At 45.1% G+C, this 15,677-nt stretch overlaps 1 protein-coding gene across 8 annotated transcripts in view; it reads right to left on the bottom strand.

Annotated features, from left to right (window-relative positions):
* The window catches only part of col12a1b (collagen, type XII, alpha 1b), a 74,126-nt gene extending 61,084 nt beyond the window's left edge, over nt 1-13,042 (bottom strand). For 5 of the 8 annotated variants that reach the window (XM_077018053.1, XM_077018055.1, XM_077018054.1 and 2 more), the window contains exons 1-12: nt 12,884-13,042; nt 11,888-11,997; nt 8,935-9,051; nt 8,527-8,670; nt 8,386-8,442; nt 6,980-7,243; nt 4,578-4,742; nt 3,770-3,943; nt 3,361-3,651; nt 2,625-3,227; nt 1,263-1,541; nt 833-1,108 (exon numbers count right to left, since the gene is read on the bottom strand). In XM_077018053.1, coding sequence (XP_076874168.1) covers nt 833-1,108; nt 1,263-1,541; nt 2,625-3,227; nt 3,361-3,651; nt 3,770-3,943; nt 4,578-4,742; nt 6,980-7,243; nt 8,386-8,442; nt 8,527-8,670; nt 8,935-9,051; nt 11,888-11,966 — 2,449 coding nt within the window. In that variant the 5' untranslated portion in view covers nt 11,967-11,997; nt 12,884-13,042. Of the gene's footprint in view, nt 1-832; nt 1,109-1,262; nt 1,542-2,624; nt 3,228-3,360; nt 3,652-3,769; nt 3,944-4,577; nt 4,743-6,979; nt 7,244-8,385; nt 8,443-8,526; nt 8,671-8,934; nt 9,052-11,887; nt 11,998-12,801 lie in introns of all 8 variants that reach the window. The other 3 variants (XM_077018050.1, XM_077018056.1, XM_077018057.1) reach the window with 3 other exon arrangements.
* Between the last annotated feature and the right edge of the window lie 2,635 nt (nt 13,043-15,677).

The following is a 15,677-nucleotide window of genomic DNA, read 5'->3' as shown; positions in this document are numbered from 1 at the left end:
GTAGGGTCACAGGTTCTGTAGAGCCTTGTCCTGGACCGTGTACCACAGCGCGCACATCCACGACCGTGTCTCGTCAAACACTCGCAGGTTTCAAGAGCAACGTCAGCGATTTGAAACAAGAGTCACACCAGTGGGGCTCATCCACACCTACTGGCTGCTGTCGTAATGTCCCCATGACCAGGAGACGCGGCCCGTCGCCGAACGATAACACGGAAAACGGACTCATTCGCAAAGAACGGCTGAAACCGAGAGGTGGTTGGAATAGCGTGAGCGGAAAATGTTTTTCCTTATAGACAGCGAGGAGAAAATCTAAACATTATGAACTGGTTTTGGATGAGCTGCTGAAGAAAGCCGAGCTGCTCACGTCTCCCGCCTGAACCTAACTGCGTTAGTGAGCACCGGCCGCAGGAACCAGACGGAACATACACACACGCTGACTTCGCCGACTTATAATAACAACTTGAATTTTGCTGCTGTGACGAATGGAAATCACCTCGGCTCCCCCCGTCGGTCGGCCGCGAGATTCGGCTCCCGCGTTACTGAATGTGATCATTATCTGGATTTCGTTCCATCACCCGAGGCCGTTGAAGAAGATCTAATCCCACCCACCCCACATGGGTGTGGCACTTGGAGGGGAGGGGGGCGTGCGTTGTGAGCATTCCACAGTGAAAGGTGCGACGCCTGAGGTTAAAGCTCGTACTGACTCCCTTCCTGAAGGTTTAATGACACCTCAGTGTGGACAGAATGCTTTAAAGATGGCAGGTTACAGGGCTGGAAAAATAATTATCAAAGGTGGGGAAAATGTGATTCATCACTCCGCCGTGCCACTCACCTTCTATAGTGGTGCCGTCTATGTGCCTCTGCTCCCCAATGCCTGATGGGTACTCGGCCGCCACGCTCACTCTGTAGGTGGTGATGGGGAAGAGGGGCTGGAGGACGATGCTGGTCTCCGCCCCCACCGTGACAGCTTCCTGTTGCGCGCTGTCGCCCCTGACAGGCACATAGGTCAGCCTATACCTCACCACCCGGCCAGGAGCCGCGTCCCACCCCACCCGGAAGCTGTCTGTGGTCTCCTCAGACACCTGGAGGTTACGCACAGTTCCCTGTTCTGGAAAAACAATTGACTTGATGTGAACGATTAGGAGACAGCAATGATGCACATAGTCAAATCAATAATGAGAATGAAATAAATATTGAAACTCTAGTCCTGTGTCAATCGCCAAAGGAAAGCCTAACAAAGAACATACAAGAACAAAACTCACCCTCCAGTGTGGTCTCGAAGCCCGTGAGAGGAAAACTCTCTCCTTTATCGTACTGGGCGTAGACGTTGACCTCATACTTAGTGACAGGGGTGAGGTGAACTAGCGTAGCAGTGGTTGTGTCTCCTGGTACCATGACAGAGATGTAGTCGCCAGCCGTGTCAGCAGCAGGCTTATACCGAACCAGGTAGGACTCGGTGTCTACAGCATCTGTGTCCCATGTGGCCCGGAAGTTTCTGGAGGAGATTTCAGAGAATCTCAGATCCTTGGGAGAGAGCAGACCTGGAACGCAGGGCAAATTCACAGCATCAGGTATTACCATCTCCATAAAACACCATCTAATGAGCAAGTGAACCACGGCACTGTGCTGTTATTTGCACAATATGCACGCTAGCAATACACTCGCTCATAGGTAATACATTTTGGGCCTTACAATACACTCGCTTATAGGTAATACCTTTTGGGCCTTACAATACACTCGCTCATAGGTAATACCTTTTGGGCCTTACAATACACTCGCTCATAGGTAATACCTTTTGGGCCTTACAATACAGTGTGACATGCACCATTTACTCCTGTACAAGCAAAGCTCATAGCATGTGTGTAGCACATTTTTTAACAAAGCCAAAAGCAACTTAAATTCATTCTTTTAGACATGTTTTAAATGCTTTTTTAGATGCTAGGCAGTACAGTACAGTACAGTACACAAGGGTTATACCATTGGGTACCACACATGTTGTTGCTTCATGTTTGGTCAGAACTTTGTTTGCAAACAATAGCTGAGAAGCCATAGCTTTGAAATATAAAAACCCTTCATGATAAATCATACCCGCCACTCAGAGACTCATACATTGTTTCATACATACTGGAATCTCAAAACCTGGTAACATTGATTATTGTTGCCTGAAATAACAAAGCAAAGTTTTAAGTCTGTAGACGTAACTCTAAAGGAAAGAGATCTAGAACTAGAGTTCTGAAACCATGACGTGAGATAACGGGTCAACCTGAGGTTAAACTTCTGTTCTGAAACCCTAACCCTAACCCTAACCCTAGGTCTAAAGTGGTGACGCCCCTTGGCCAGATGTCCATAGCATCAGATCATCTAGATCAAGTCATTATGAAATGAGAACGTGCCATCAGATAATCTAGATCAAGTCATTATGAAATGAGAACGTGCCATCAGATAATCTAGATCAAGTCATTATGAAATGAGAACGTGCAATCAGATAATCTAGATCAAGTCATTATGAAATGAGAACGTGCCATCAGATAATCTAGATCAAGTCATTATGAAATGAGAACGTGCAATCAGATAATCTAGATCAAGTCATTATGAAATGAGAACGTGCAATCAGAGCTACTCACTTCGCTTCTTGATGTTGAGGAGTTCCTGCTCGATCCGCAGGCAGATGGACTGGGTCAGCTCTTTAGAGATCCTCTGGAAGGCATCGAAATCCTCTACAGTGTACACGTGTGTTTCTACTGGTGGGTTAGCAATGGCCTCCAGCTCTGACCTCACAGCGTCCTTCACGCCGACAGCAAAGATCTCCACGTCCGTGTTCCTCAGCCTGGTGGCTGGATCCTTGAAGGTATCCGAGGACTTGCCGTCTGTGATGAGGATCATCACACGAGGAACGTTAGCACGAGCTCCTCGGCTGGCGATGAAGATCTTCTCCCTGACGTAGGTCATGGCTCTGCCCGTGTTCGTGGAGCCTCCTCGGTACGGGAACGACCTCACGGCTTTAATCACAGCACTCAGATCGTGATGTGTGTCCAGGTAGAACTCAGTGTGTGGGTCCCTGCTGTATTGCACAAGGCTGATCTGAACCTTCTGGGGTCCAATGTCAAAGGAGTTAACAAGAACCTCCAGGAAGCCTCTGACTTTTGCAAAGTTGGCTAACCCTATACTGTACGATCCATCGACCAGAAGGACAACATCAGCCTGAACGTCCACTCCCAGAGAACATTCTGGAAAGGAAAAGGGTACAAAACATTACTTTAGCAGCATGATGGCATTTTAAATGCAACACCTCATTCATCAAGGGCTTATCAGTGATACAGTATACCTAAGGACAAATAGGCGACCTAAGATCAATCTTACCCAGTGACACTTTGATAGGCTCCGTCTTTTCCATAGCTGTGATGGGCTCGCTGGGTGTGAGACCTTTCAGGGCGAACAAGTTGATCTGGTACTGGGTTTCCGGGGACAGGTCTCTGATGTTCACGGAGATCTGGGAGGAGGACACATACAGCTCCTGCCTCTTACTGTCCGCCAGCATGGGCACCAGCTGAAGTTTGTAGCCCGTCACCTCCCCCAGAGAGGCGTCCCACGCCACCCGCATGGACTTCGACGTCGTCTCCATCACCCGGAGGTTCGAGGCTGGCTCAACCACTGCCCATCAACCACAAACACAAGGTGTTTATCAGCCACGTTCCTCGCTTACACGCCGATGCACCGCGACCTTATTTTAATTTCTTTGTTCGTTTACTTGTTTTTTGTTTGTTTTTACCTTCCTCCCCACTGGTCAGTGAGCTGAGCTGTTCCTCAACCCCTGCACACACCTGTGTGATGAACGCCTTCTGCACAGTTTTGATCACATCAAAGTTGGGGGCTCTGTACACATGTGCACTGTGGGGGGTGGAGGCCATTTTCTTCAGTTCCTCCTCATCTGCGTCTTTGATCCCTGATTGGCAAATGAACAAAATAAAAAAGTGTTAAAGGTAAACGTTAGAAAATAAAACGGAACTGCCTCTTGCCAAAACTGGGGAATTTTATCCATTTATGGTTAAAAGTCAACACCTGTAAATCCCAAACTGCATACTGTAAACTGAAGAGCGCCATGTGAAAATGATCAAACCCAGCTAATGTTCTGGCAGAAAGCCTGTGAGCTGTTCTCCATAAACATGTGAAACGGAGCGGCAGCTTATCATATCCCACTTAAAGCAAGCCAGCTGGACCTTCGACACAAGGAGCTCCAGATCAGAGGAACACTTTTGAGGGGAGGTTATTTTTCCTTCACGAGTAGGAAACTATGATAGCGAGGAAGACAGCATCTGCAAAACCCATCTGATTAGCCTTTGACGCCATGAGTGTTTTTTTTGTGTGTGTGTGTGTGTGTGTGTGTGTGTGTGTGTGTGTGTGTGTGTGTGTGTGTGTGTGTGTGTGTGTGTGTTTTGTTTTTTGTTTGTTTTCATGATTCCCTGCATGGGAAGTGTGAGCACGGAGAGTCTGAAACTCCCTAATGACGCGCAGTTCTGAGATGTTATGTGATAAAAGCAAATGAGTGCTTTGAGAGGTAGCGCCGGACTCCCACGTACCCAGGGTGAAAATCTCGACCCCGCTGTTCTTCAGCTTTCTGGCGTAGTCTTCAACTTGGTCCTGTGATTTTCCAACTGTGATGACTACGGCGACCTTGGGGAATCCTTTCCTGGTGCCAGACGCCTCAGTGAAAATATTTTTAAACAGATAATCCAACGCATTGCCTACACGGAGACAGAAAACCACAGAAACCTTACAGTAAAGCGTTTGCAGTTTCACCAAAACAGTAAACAGTGAAGTTTGAAATAGCTCAACATTAAATAAATGCCTCAAAATTACTTTATTGAAGCTCATGATTACTTTATTGGATGAAAATGAAATTGCAAAAGCAGGAATTTAGCAATTGAATAAAGCTGGACGCTCTGCAGGAGCAGTGCGACCGCTACAGGAGCAGTGCGACAGCTACAGGAGGAGTGCGACCGCTACAGGAGGAGTGCGACAGCTACAGGAGCAGTGCGACAGCTACAGGAGGAGTGCGACAGCTACAGGAGCAGTGCGACAGCTACAGGAGGAGTGCGACCGCTACAGGAGGAGTGCGACCGCAACAGGAGGAGTGCGACCGCTACAGGAGGAGTGCGACAGCTACAGGAGCAGTGCGACCGCTACAGGAGGAGTGCGACCGCTACAGGAGGAGTGCGACAGCTACAGGAGCAGTGCGACCGCTACAGGAGGAGTGCGACAGCTACAGGAGGAGTGCGACCGCTACAGGAGGAGTGCGACAGCTACAGGAGGAGTGCGACAGCTACAGGAGGAGTGCGACCGCTACAGGAGGAGTTCGACAGCTACAGGAGGAGTGCGACAGCTACAGGAGGAGTGCGACCGCTACAGGAGGAGTGCGACAGCTACAGGAGGAGTGCGACCGCTACAGGAGGAGTGCGACAGCTACAGGAGAAGTGCGACAGCTACAGAAGGAGTGCGACCCCTACAGGAGGAGCAGAGGTGTTAAGACGGTCAGGGGAGTGTTCAGCTGTGTCTGTGCAACGTTTGGCTGAGAACTTCCATCAGCAGCCCAGAGCAAGGATCAGACCACAGAGTGCTGACTCACTATTGCCCAATCCAGTCTGTGTGTGTGTGTGTGTGTGCACGTGTGTGAGTCAGTGCATGCAGGTGTGTATAAAAATGATATATAACAATATTTACTGAAGTGCAGTCTCCTCACAGTAATCTTTCATAAATGGAAAATATTTCTAAGGGGAGCAAGTATAATATCATCATCAGGGTTGATAGAGTCATTGGACTTTCAAGTGCCCAGTTTTCACACGACGGCAAGTGACGTGCGTGCGTGTACGTGTGTGAGTGCGTGTACGTGTGTGTGTGCGTGTACGTATGCATGCATGTACGTGTGTGTGTGCGTGTACGTGTGCATGCGTGTACGTGTGTGTGTGCGTGTACGTATGCATGCATGTACGTGTGTGTGTGCGTGTACGTGTGTGTGTGCGTGTACGTGTGTGTGTGCGTGTACGTGTGTGAGTGCGTGTACGTGTGTGAGTGCGTGTACGTGTGTGTGTGCGTGTACGTGTGTGAGTGCGTGTACGTGTGTGTGAGTGCATGTACGTGTGTGAGTGCGTGTACGTGTGTGTGTGCGTGTACGTGTGTGAGTGCGTGTACGTGTGTGTGTGCGTGTACGTGTGTGTGAGTGCATGTACGTGTGTGAGTGCGTGTACGTGTGTGAGTGCGTGTACGTGTGTGTGTGCGTGTACGTGTGTGAGTGCGTGTACGTGTGTGTGTGCGTGTACGTGTGTGTGAGTGCATGTACGTGTGTGAGTGCGTGTACGTGTGTGTGTGCGTGTACGTGTGTGTTCGTGCGTGTACGTGTGTGTGTGCGTGTACGTGTGTGTGTGCGTGTACGTGTGTGAGTGCGTGTACGTGTGTGTGTGCGTGTACGTGTGTGAGTGCGTGTACGTGTGTGAGTGCGTGTACGTGTGTGTGTGCGTGTACGTGTGCATGCATGTACGTGTGTGTGCGTGTACGTGTGTGTGAGTGCGTGTACGTGTGTGAGTGCGTGTACGTGTGTGTGTGCGTGTACGTGTGTGAGTGCGTGTACGTGTGTGAGTGCGTGTACGTGTGTGTCTGCGTGTACGTGTGTGTCTGCGTGTACGTGTGTGAGTGCGTGTACGTGTGTGCGTGCGTGTACGTGTGCATGCATGTACGTGTGTGTGCGTGTACGTGTGTGTGAGTGCGTGTACGTGTGTGAGTGCGTGTACGTGTGTGAGTGCGTGTACGTGTGTGTGTGCGTGTACGTGTGTGAGTGCGTGTACGTGTGTGAGTGCGTGTACGTACGTGTGTGAGTGCGTGTACGTGTGTGAGTGCGTGTACGTACGTGTGTGTGTGCGTGTACGTGTGTGTGTGCGTGTACGTGTGTGTGTGCGTGTACGTGTGTGTTCGTGCATGTACTAAACACCTGTCTTGGCGTTGCCTCCCTTGTACGGGAGGTTGTTGATGGCACGGAGCAAATCTCCACGCCTCAGGTACTGCGTGAGCGTGAACTCTGTGCGAGCGTCTGTGCTGTACTGCACCACGCCCACCCTGCTCTTATCTTCTCCGATGTCAAAAGCTCCGGCCACATCAGAGACGAAGCTGCGGACGTGTTTGAAGTTGTCTCGTCCCACACCCCATGAGCCGTCCACCAGGAAGACCACATCCGCGATCGCGCCGCTCGAACACTCTGGGAGGAAAAACAGGCGGGAGGTCAGGGTGAAGGTCACCTAGTCAAGCCCTTACATACTGACTCAGCCTGAGTTTGTGCTGACATGAGATTGTGCTGACTGAGCTACAAGTGTCAATAGAGCAGCACAAATGAAGACATCTCCAGGAAGAATATTGTAAGTCAATAAAAAAATAAAAAAACATTTCATTGTGTTTTCGACACTAAAATAATCCCACTCTATTTTTGATTTTCTTGGAAGGTGCAGGCAGGACACATGTCAGATCCTTTAGCCCTCAGGTGACAAAGCCCCAGAAAAAAAGGTTCTGGGCAATGCAGCATTTAATTAAAACAGTCTTCATTTATGCCAGGCCCCCGCAGAACCGCTGATATGACTGTTGGATATCACAAACTATACAGCTCACACGTGTCTATACTTCCACCAAGAAGGGCTGATGTTCGTGCTGGAGCTGGAGAAAGTTTCAATAACCGATACACGTTTCCGCTGGTTCGAGAGCATCGATGGTTTATTCAAGGTTCCCTCCGTGCCACGGTGGCACAGAGGCTCCACCCGGCTTCACCCGTCTCATCTCCCCTCCACCCGTCTCATCTCCCCTCCACCCGTCTCCACCCGCCTCCACCCGCCTCCACCCATCTCCACCCGTCTTTCGTTTACATCACGGGTTCAGTGGCTCCAAACAAGACTGTGGAGCCAATCGTTTTTTGTGGTGAAACCACAGAAACATTCAAGATTTTGGCACCAGCACTCGCACCATGCCAGTGGAAAAGCGCTGACGATTTTCACTCATTTGCTCATTTTTGCCTAATCAGGAAGATGAGTGGAGGAGCTGCTGAGGGTTGCAAGGTTCTTCTCTTCCAGGTTTCAGAAGATCGTCATCACTCACCCCAGGCACGTGAGGGGCGCACACACAAGCGCTTAAAACATTCACCCACTGACCTCAGGCACAGCCTGACTCACTTTATCATGGTGGGAAACGCCATAAAGGCTTTCACGACTACAGCAAGGTAGGCGAGAGCACAAAGGGCCACTTCTAAACACTATAACGATTACAGAGGAACCGGACAAGCTCAGCAAGAGGCCAAACGCAATGATGAATTAGGGGTGGAGAGAAGGAGAGAGAGAAAAGAGAGAATGTACTCACTAACTGCATCTGAAACTTGTGGTCGTCTGGGACCTCCTTCTGAGCCACTCGACTGGACTAAAATAAAGAAAGAATGAATCATTAATTCTCCAAAGAACAATGAAAACACCACACAACAGCTTCAACCAGCATATGACTTACTTGTGATTTGGCCAGAGATGGGTAAACTCTCTTGTGATCTGGAATATGATGATATCGTTACTACATAATCCACATCGGGAGTTAAATCCTTGATTGAGGTTTTTGTTGCAGAGGCAGGAAGTGTAAACTCTTTCACAGGTTCATCTGTGGTAGGGCCAGAAAAACGTAAATAACCAGATTATTTTATGCAAATGAACATTTTAACTAAAATAAGCAGAAGGAAATCCATAAATAATATAACAATGTAATGTAATAATGAGTTGTGTTTGATTTGACAAGATGCATTATAAATGTATTCAGATTTTCCCTGTTGATATTTAGAAAGTATCAGTGTGCATCGTACTAATGACACCAGAATAGCCAACCACTGAACGTCTCACCATGAGCCCCACCAAATTAACTACTCACCTGTATCTGATGCCACGTGTATTCTAAAGCCCTCTATCCTGGTCAGAGGACGCCTCCATGTCATTTCTACTGTGTTTTCATTTAATATTTTAAATCTCAAATCTGATGGTGGCATTACTGTGAAAATAGGAAGTAGTTCAAGTCAATATTCAGGGCGATCAGGACATACATGTATTTTGTAATAGTAAAAAGACACACAAACACAAGTGCGTTAGCAGGAACACAATGACCAACACTTCAGATGTGAAGCCAGCATGTTCATTGTTGGGGCAGACACGGTTTTAAAAAACGAAGAAGACGACAGAAATGCCATTTTGGATCAAAATGACAAGTTTGAGCCGTCGGGCTGATGGGCCAGACTTCTCAAGCACGGACACAAACCAAAACAGGTGATCCACAAAATAGAACAGTGCCAAAAACACAGTGCCAAAAACACAGCTCTCATGCAGCCATTTCAGCCCGTCCAACACAGCTGAAATTACTGTGGTGAACTGCTGGTTCCAAAGAAACGTATTGAACTGTTGATTGTACAATGGAAGAGTGTCATGTCACGTACACTACTGCACATTAAAATACAATATAACCGTTCGTGTTGAACACAGGGTGGACTAGGATGACAATCCATTGCAAACCTCTTAAAAGAATATACAGCGTCAGTGGTGACCCTTGAGTACATTCTTTTGATCATTAAAGTAAATGACACAACTAAAACGAAGACGCACATTTGTATGATATTAAAATAAGACAAGTGAAACAAACAAAAACAAACGATGACAAAAATCTAGACAAAATGCAAAGTTGGTCACATTGAGCAGACACCGGCAGGGTCTGGCCAATGCACATGTACATGAAAAGTTGTTTGGAACAACTTGAAGGGAATCCATGTACAAGACGAACTACACGGAGAAATTATTTTTGAAATATTTCAAAGTGATATTCTTGAGTGTTGTGTGACGTGGCGGCTCTCTGTGAAGAACGTTTGGCAGTGGGAAACGTGTTTACTCATGTCTGTATGGATGTGTGTGTATGGATGTGTGTGTATGGATGTGTGTGTATGGATATGTGTGTGTATGGATGTGTGTGTATGGATGTGTGTGTATGGATATGTGTGTTAGGAATATCACAATAAAATATTTTTCGAAGCCTTGGCATCAGTCCAAAATGGGACCAGGGCCAAAGTTTACCAGGGCAGGGATATAAAAAATAAGACCCACCAACCTGGTTGACCAATTCAACTCTGACGGTGGCCTCCAATTCTGACTCCATTGGCCCCCCCAACCCTATAACTCTCAGCCACGCCCAGGGCTGCCCGTGCGTTGCCAGGGCAACAACCCTTATTCCAGCCTCTCCAAGCCGATCCAGGCCATTCGACTGCCGGAACGCAATCCCAGTGTTTTGGAATAACGTGAAATTTTAGTGTGTAGAATATGTAACGGAAAACTGTCCATATCTGTGATGAGTTTGTTAGCGGTCAGGCTTTTTCTTTGTTAGCAGTTTATCAGTCTCGGAGATGTGTTTGGCTCCCACGTTTAAAGCGAGTGAGATCATAAGCTATGATAAGAACGTCTCATGACGTCACCCGAGTCCTCATATATCTATTATAACTCACCACAGTGAGGGGCCATCTCCATAAGAGTAAACCTCATCAACATACACTCGTCAGATAATTTTCACCATTTATCAGGTAAAACCACACGTGCTAAAATGAAGTTACTCTCTTTAAAGAAATCGATAAAAAATGTGATTTGTGAACCCCGTATTCTGTTCCATAAGAGAGACGAGACATGAGGAGGAAACTTGGCCTCCAGACTGATCTGAAGATGAAGGCAGCTAAAATATTCCACTCTGCTGTCCACTGAACACCAGTAATGCTTTGCATTGTGCTGTTACACGTCGCTGTGATGAAGTCCAGTCACAACCTCTGTTTCACGAAGGCCGTTTCCATCCATCCAGGCTGTTCAAATAAGACTTCCACCACTCCATGAAGATGGCGTGAACCATGTCAATGTTTCCTTTTTCTAAGAACTACATTTCCTTCAAGTATGAGGTGTTTGACTGCTGTTTGAACAACCTGACTGACTTTAATATCAATTGTTTATTTTAATTACATTTGAACATGCATACTTTTTAATTAATATTTTTTTATTTTAATTACATTTGAACAATGTAATTGTCATACTGCCTAATCTTTATACATTTTCAATGTTTTCTATGATCCGGGCCCCATAAACAGAGGAAAAAACTTGGGCCAATAAACTGCAAGAATAAACATACAGAATGATTAAGAGAAAGTTATGTTCTTCTTAATTTTTTTTTATATTGCCGAAAAGGGACTACTTAATTTTTTCAATTTTATTTTATTACAACGGTTACTTATCGATTATTTTCTAAATACGTCTTAATTCTAACGTTTCTCCACCTAGTGTCTAAATGACATATTACAGTATTTCCTGGACACATAGTGCAGGCAGAGCACGTCGCTTTGACACGTCCCTCAGGTAAACTGTATCATGAGGACTTTTACTGAACATTTTGTTTTATTTTTGTGTTTTATTCATTCAACGTAGATCTAGCCATTAAACTCGTAATATTTATCCAATTAAATCCAGCGCAGCCTTTTGATCGAAATATAGGAATATAGGAACATATAGGAATATAGGAACATATAGGAATCAAATCAACTGTAACGCGTATGCATCAAGAGCACACGCACTTTATGGTGGGATTAAAGATTAAAAAAACGAATGCTTCTTGTAGTGGACATACATTTATTTAACTAACAAGAAACAAGTAGTTATTATTATAATATTATAATTAGCTAAGTAGTAGCTAATTATTTTATTTCAGGGTCGAGATAACTCGCACCACTATCACAGAGACGGGAGTGAGAAGAAAGAGAGAAATAACAGAGTTCAGTTAAGATGAAGAGAGAAAGTGATGAGTGTCGTTTTACCTTCATTCTGTGCATTCACATACGACAGCACTGCCACCGTAATGCAGGCAAACGCTGCCACGGACAGCCTGGTCTTCATCCTCACAGCTGCGTCTCAGCAGATCATGGATCTACAACACCAGCACCAGACACTTACACGTGTAAGTCATCAATGCACAACCTGATCAGATCAGGGACATCAATCTGCACCCAGGAACTAAGACTACATGCAAATAAATATTTGCATTTCAAAAGTTAAAAAAATGCACTATTTTATGACTCTCAACCCAAAGATTCAACATCACTCAAATTCTGAAATTTGCCAACAGACTGGAAAGTTGTGTTAAAGATCTTTGGGCGCGTGCAGCACGCAGAGCGCGCGCCTCCTACCGAAGGGTGCAGGTTAAATATCTAGTGTCATTCCCGCATGTGAGGGGTACCTGGCACCTTCATCAGGATATCTTTGGCTTTTTGAACATTGCCTGAAGGTGCAAATGATTACAGATATCCAGATTTAACCCATTGGTTAATTCGAGAAAACGTTGCAAAGCAAATATTTTAGTCTATAACTCTTTAGTCTAGAATTAACCGCATGTAACAGAAAACCTACTTACACCTGGATAAGAAATCTTCAAATAATATAAACAGGTCAAGTAAATCTTAAAATTATAAAAATAATGGTAAGCGAGTTAATTCATAGGTATAAAACTTGGCAGTAATAAAACAGCTTTCCTGTGAATTTCCACGTTTGTTTAACATGGGCTCACTAAGGCAATTCGTTGCGAACAGAATTTTTCCTGACAGGCTTCTGTCTGACTCTGTTGGTAGAAATACACAAGTAATCTATAAAAAACCTAATTTTGTGCTACTAAAATATGTTAAGACACCACGTACTAAGATACATTTAAAAAATTTTTAAATTTTTAAGCACTTACCAAAATTCCAGACAATATCCAAAAAATATTAATACACCACAAATCGTGCTAATCAGAATGGAAATGATGCTGATTTGCTGACCTGATGCACTTTCTGGTTTAATGTTATATTGGGAATCACAAGTTGTTCCGAGACACCGGTATGATGAACTGGTTCGGAGGAGGAGGTATGACTCCCGTGTCGGGACGTCCCAGATAGGAAGCCTCTTTCCAAATGGGACGAATCTCTCCACTATGGGCTACTTAATAGGGGGCTGAGCCCAACTCTGGTTACACTGTGAGCTCTTACGACATCCAGCGTGTGTGCGGATCTTCATGTAACGTCTTCATGTTTGGGGAGGCACGTCTGGAAACTTCTGCATGCCTTTGTGGTGACGGTTATTCTCATCTATTAATCCCAGGTTAAGACAAACCGGAGCACATTCACAACGCAGGTCCCTCATTGCGCGGAAATCCGTGAACACCCTCGTCAATAAATGAGATACGTTTAATTAAAATTACATTTTCCCTCATAGCAAGAAAATTCTGTAGCCTAAACATCATGTTTGGGGTAGACCACTCTTTGGCGGTATTAGACTCATAGTAATAGCAGTAATCTAATAATAATAATGATAATAATGATAATATTAATAATAATAATAATAATAATAATAATAATAATAATAATAATAATAATAATAATAATAATAATAATAATAATAATAATAATAATAATAGGCCAAACTGGAAATAAAGAAAGACTATGCCAACGTAAACGTGATTTATGACGCTTAAAATCGTGAACTGGAATTTTTGAGCTAAAGGTTAGCCTACATAATATGATTTCCTTGGCGTTATCATTTATTTGTAGACATAGCCCTCTAGCGACGGCAAGGTGAAATAGCCATTTCCAAAGGGAGAAAGGAGAGATTTTCCCAAAATTACACTAACAAAAATTGCATAATAATAATAATAATAATAATAATAATAATAATAATAATAATAATAATAATAATAATAATAATAATAATAATAATAATAATAATGGTTATTATTATTATTATTATTATTATTATTATTATTATTATTATTATTATTATTTAGAAGGAAGTAAATATAAGCCTATTCTGAAAGATTAGCCAGGCCTAAATGACATACATCTTAAGCTTACAGACACAAATAAATATTTTTGAAGTTTAAATGTAATTTCACGTAACGTAGAAAGAATACAAAGATAAAACCATTTATTCCAAAACCTTTTTGGCTAAAACGTTAACTTAGATTTTATACTTTCTACTGATAAATGCCTAAGGTGGTTAGTACGATATCAACGATACCTCTTTCCCCATAGGAAGCAATGTTATCCAATAATTACAAGCTTGGGCATAGAATAATTTGAACTCTAATATTTATGACCGTTTTATGAATGAGTAGATCTAACACCCAGGTGTGAGCTTCAAGGGATCTATCATTCAGATCAGATTTACGCAGTATCAGAATATTCCCGCTGCTATGCGGCTACAGTCAATGCCGAATAAAATAATTTTTCTGTGGTACGTGGGGTGTGTGCAGTTAAAGGAAAATATGGGCATACTTAACATGCCTATTAGGAACTCAAGGTTTATAATATATCCAGATAATATGAGCCACAGGTCAAGTTCACAGGTAAAGCTCACAGGTCAAGCTCACAGGTCAAGTCCACAGGTCAAGCTCACAGGTCAAGCTCAAAGGTAAGGCTCACAGGTCAAGCTCACAGGTCAAGCTCACAGGTAAGGCTCACAGGTCAAGCTCACAGGTCAAGCTCACAGGTAAGGCTCACAGGTCAAGCTCACAGGTCAAGCTCACAGGTAAGGCTCACAGGTCAAGCTCACAGGTCAAGTTCACAGGTCAAGCTCACAGGTCAAGCTCACAGGTAAGGCTCACAGGTCAAGCTCACAGGTCAAGCTCACAGGTAAGGCTCACAGGTCAAGCTCACAGGTCAAGTTCACAGGTCAAGCTCACAGGTCAAGCTCACAGGTAAGGCTCACAGGTCAAGCTCACAGGTCAAGCTCACAGGTAAGGCTCACAGGTCAAGCTCACAGGTCAAGCTCACAGGTAAGGCTCACAGGTCAAGCTCAGAGGTCAAGTTCACAGGTCAAGCTCACAGGTAAGGCTCACAGGTCAAGCTCACAGGTCAAGCTCACAGGTAAGGCTCACAGGTCAAGCTCACAGGTCAAGCTCCCAGGTCAAGCTCACAGGTAAGGCTCACAGGTCAAGCTCACAGGTCAAGCTCACAGGTAAGGCTCACAGGTCAAGCTCACAGGTCAAGCTCACAGGTAAGGCTCACAGGTCAAGCTCACAGGTAAGGCTCACAGGTCAAGCTCACAGGTAAGGCGCACAGGTCAAGCTCACAGGTAAGGCTCACAGGTAAGGCTCACAGGTCAAGTTCACAGGTAAGGCTCACAGGTCAAACTCACAGGTCAAGCTCACAGGTAAGGCTCACAGGTCAAGCTCACAGGTCAAGCTCACAGGTAAGGCTCACAGGTCAAGCTCACAGGTCAAGCTCACAGGTAAGGCTCACAGGTCAAGCTCACAGGTAAGGCGCACAGGTCAAGCTCACAGGTCAAGCTCACAGGTAAGGCTCACAGGTAAGGCTCACTGGTCAAGTTCACAGGTAAGGCTCACAGGTCAAACTCACAGGTCAAGCTCACAGGTAAGGCTCACAGGTCAAGCTCACAGGTAAGGCTCACAGGTAAGGCTCACAGGTCAAGCTCACAGGTCAGGCTCACAGGTAAGGCTCACAGGTCAAGCTCACAGGTAAGGCTCACAGGTCAAGCTCAGGTGAACGGAGCTGGGTGACGTATTCTGTTAGTTAAGGATGATGTTTAAAAATCGCCATCTGGCTTTTTACTTACATT

This window comes from Brachyhypopomus gauderio, chromosome 9 (assembly GCF_052324685.1).
Source record: "Brachyhypopomus gauderio isolate BG-103 chromosome 9, BGAUD_0.2, whole genome shotgun sequence".
In the NCBI taxonomy this organism is placed as follows: Eukaryota; Metazoa; Chordata; class Actinopteri; order Gymnotiformes; family Hypopomidae; genus Brachyhypopomus; species Brachyhypopomus gauderio.
The sequence above is the reverse complement of the archived record's forward strand: the minus strand, read 5'-3'. Positions and strand labels throughout refer to the sequence as shown.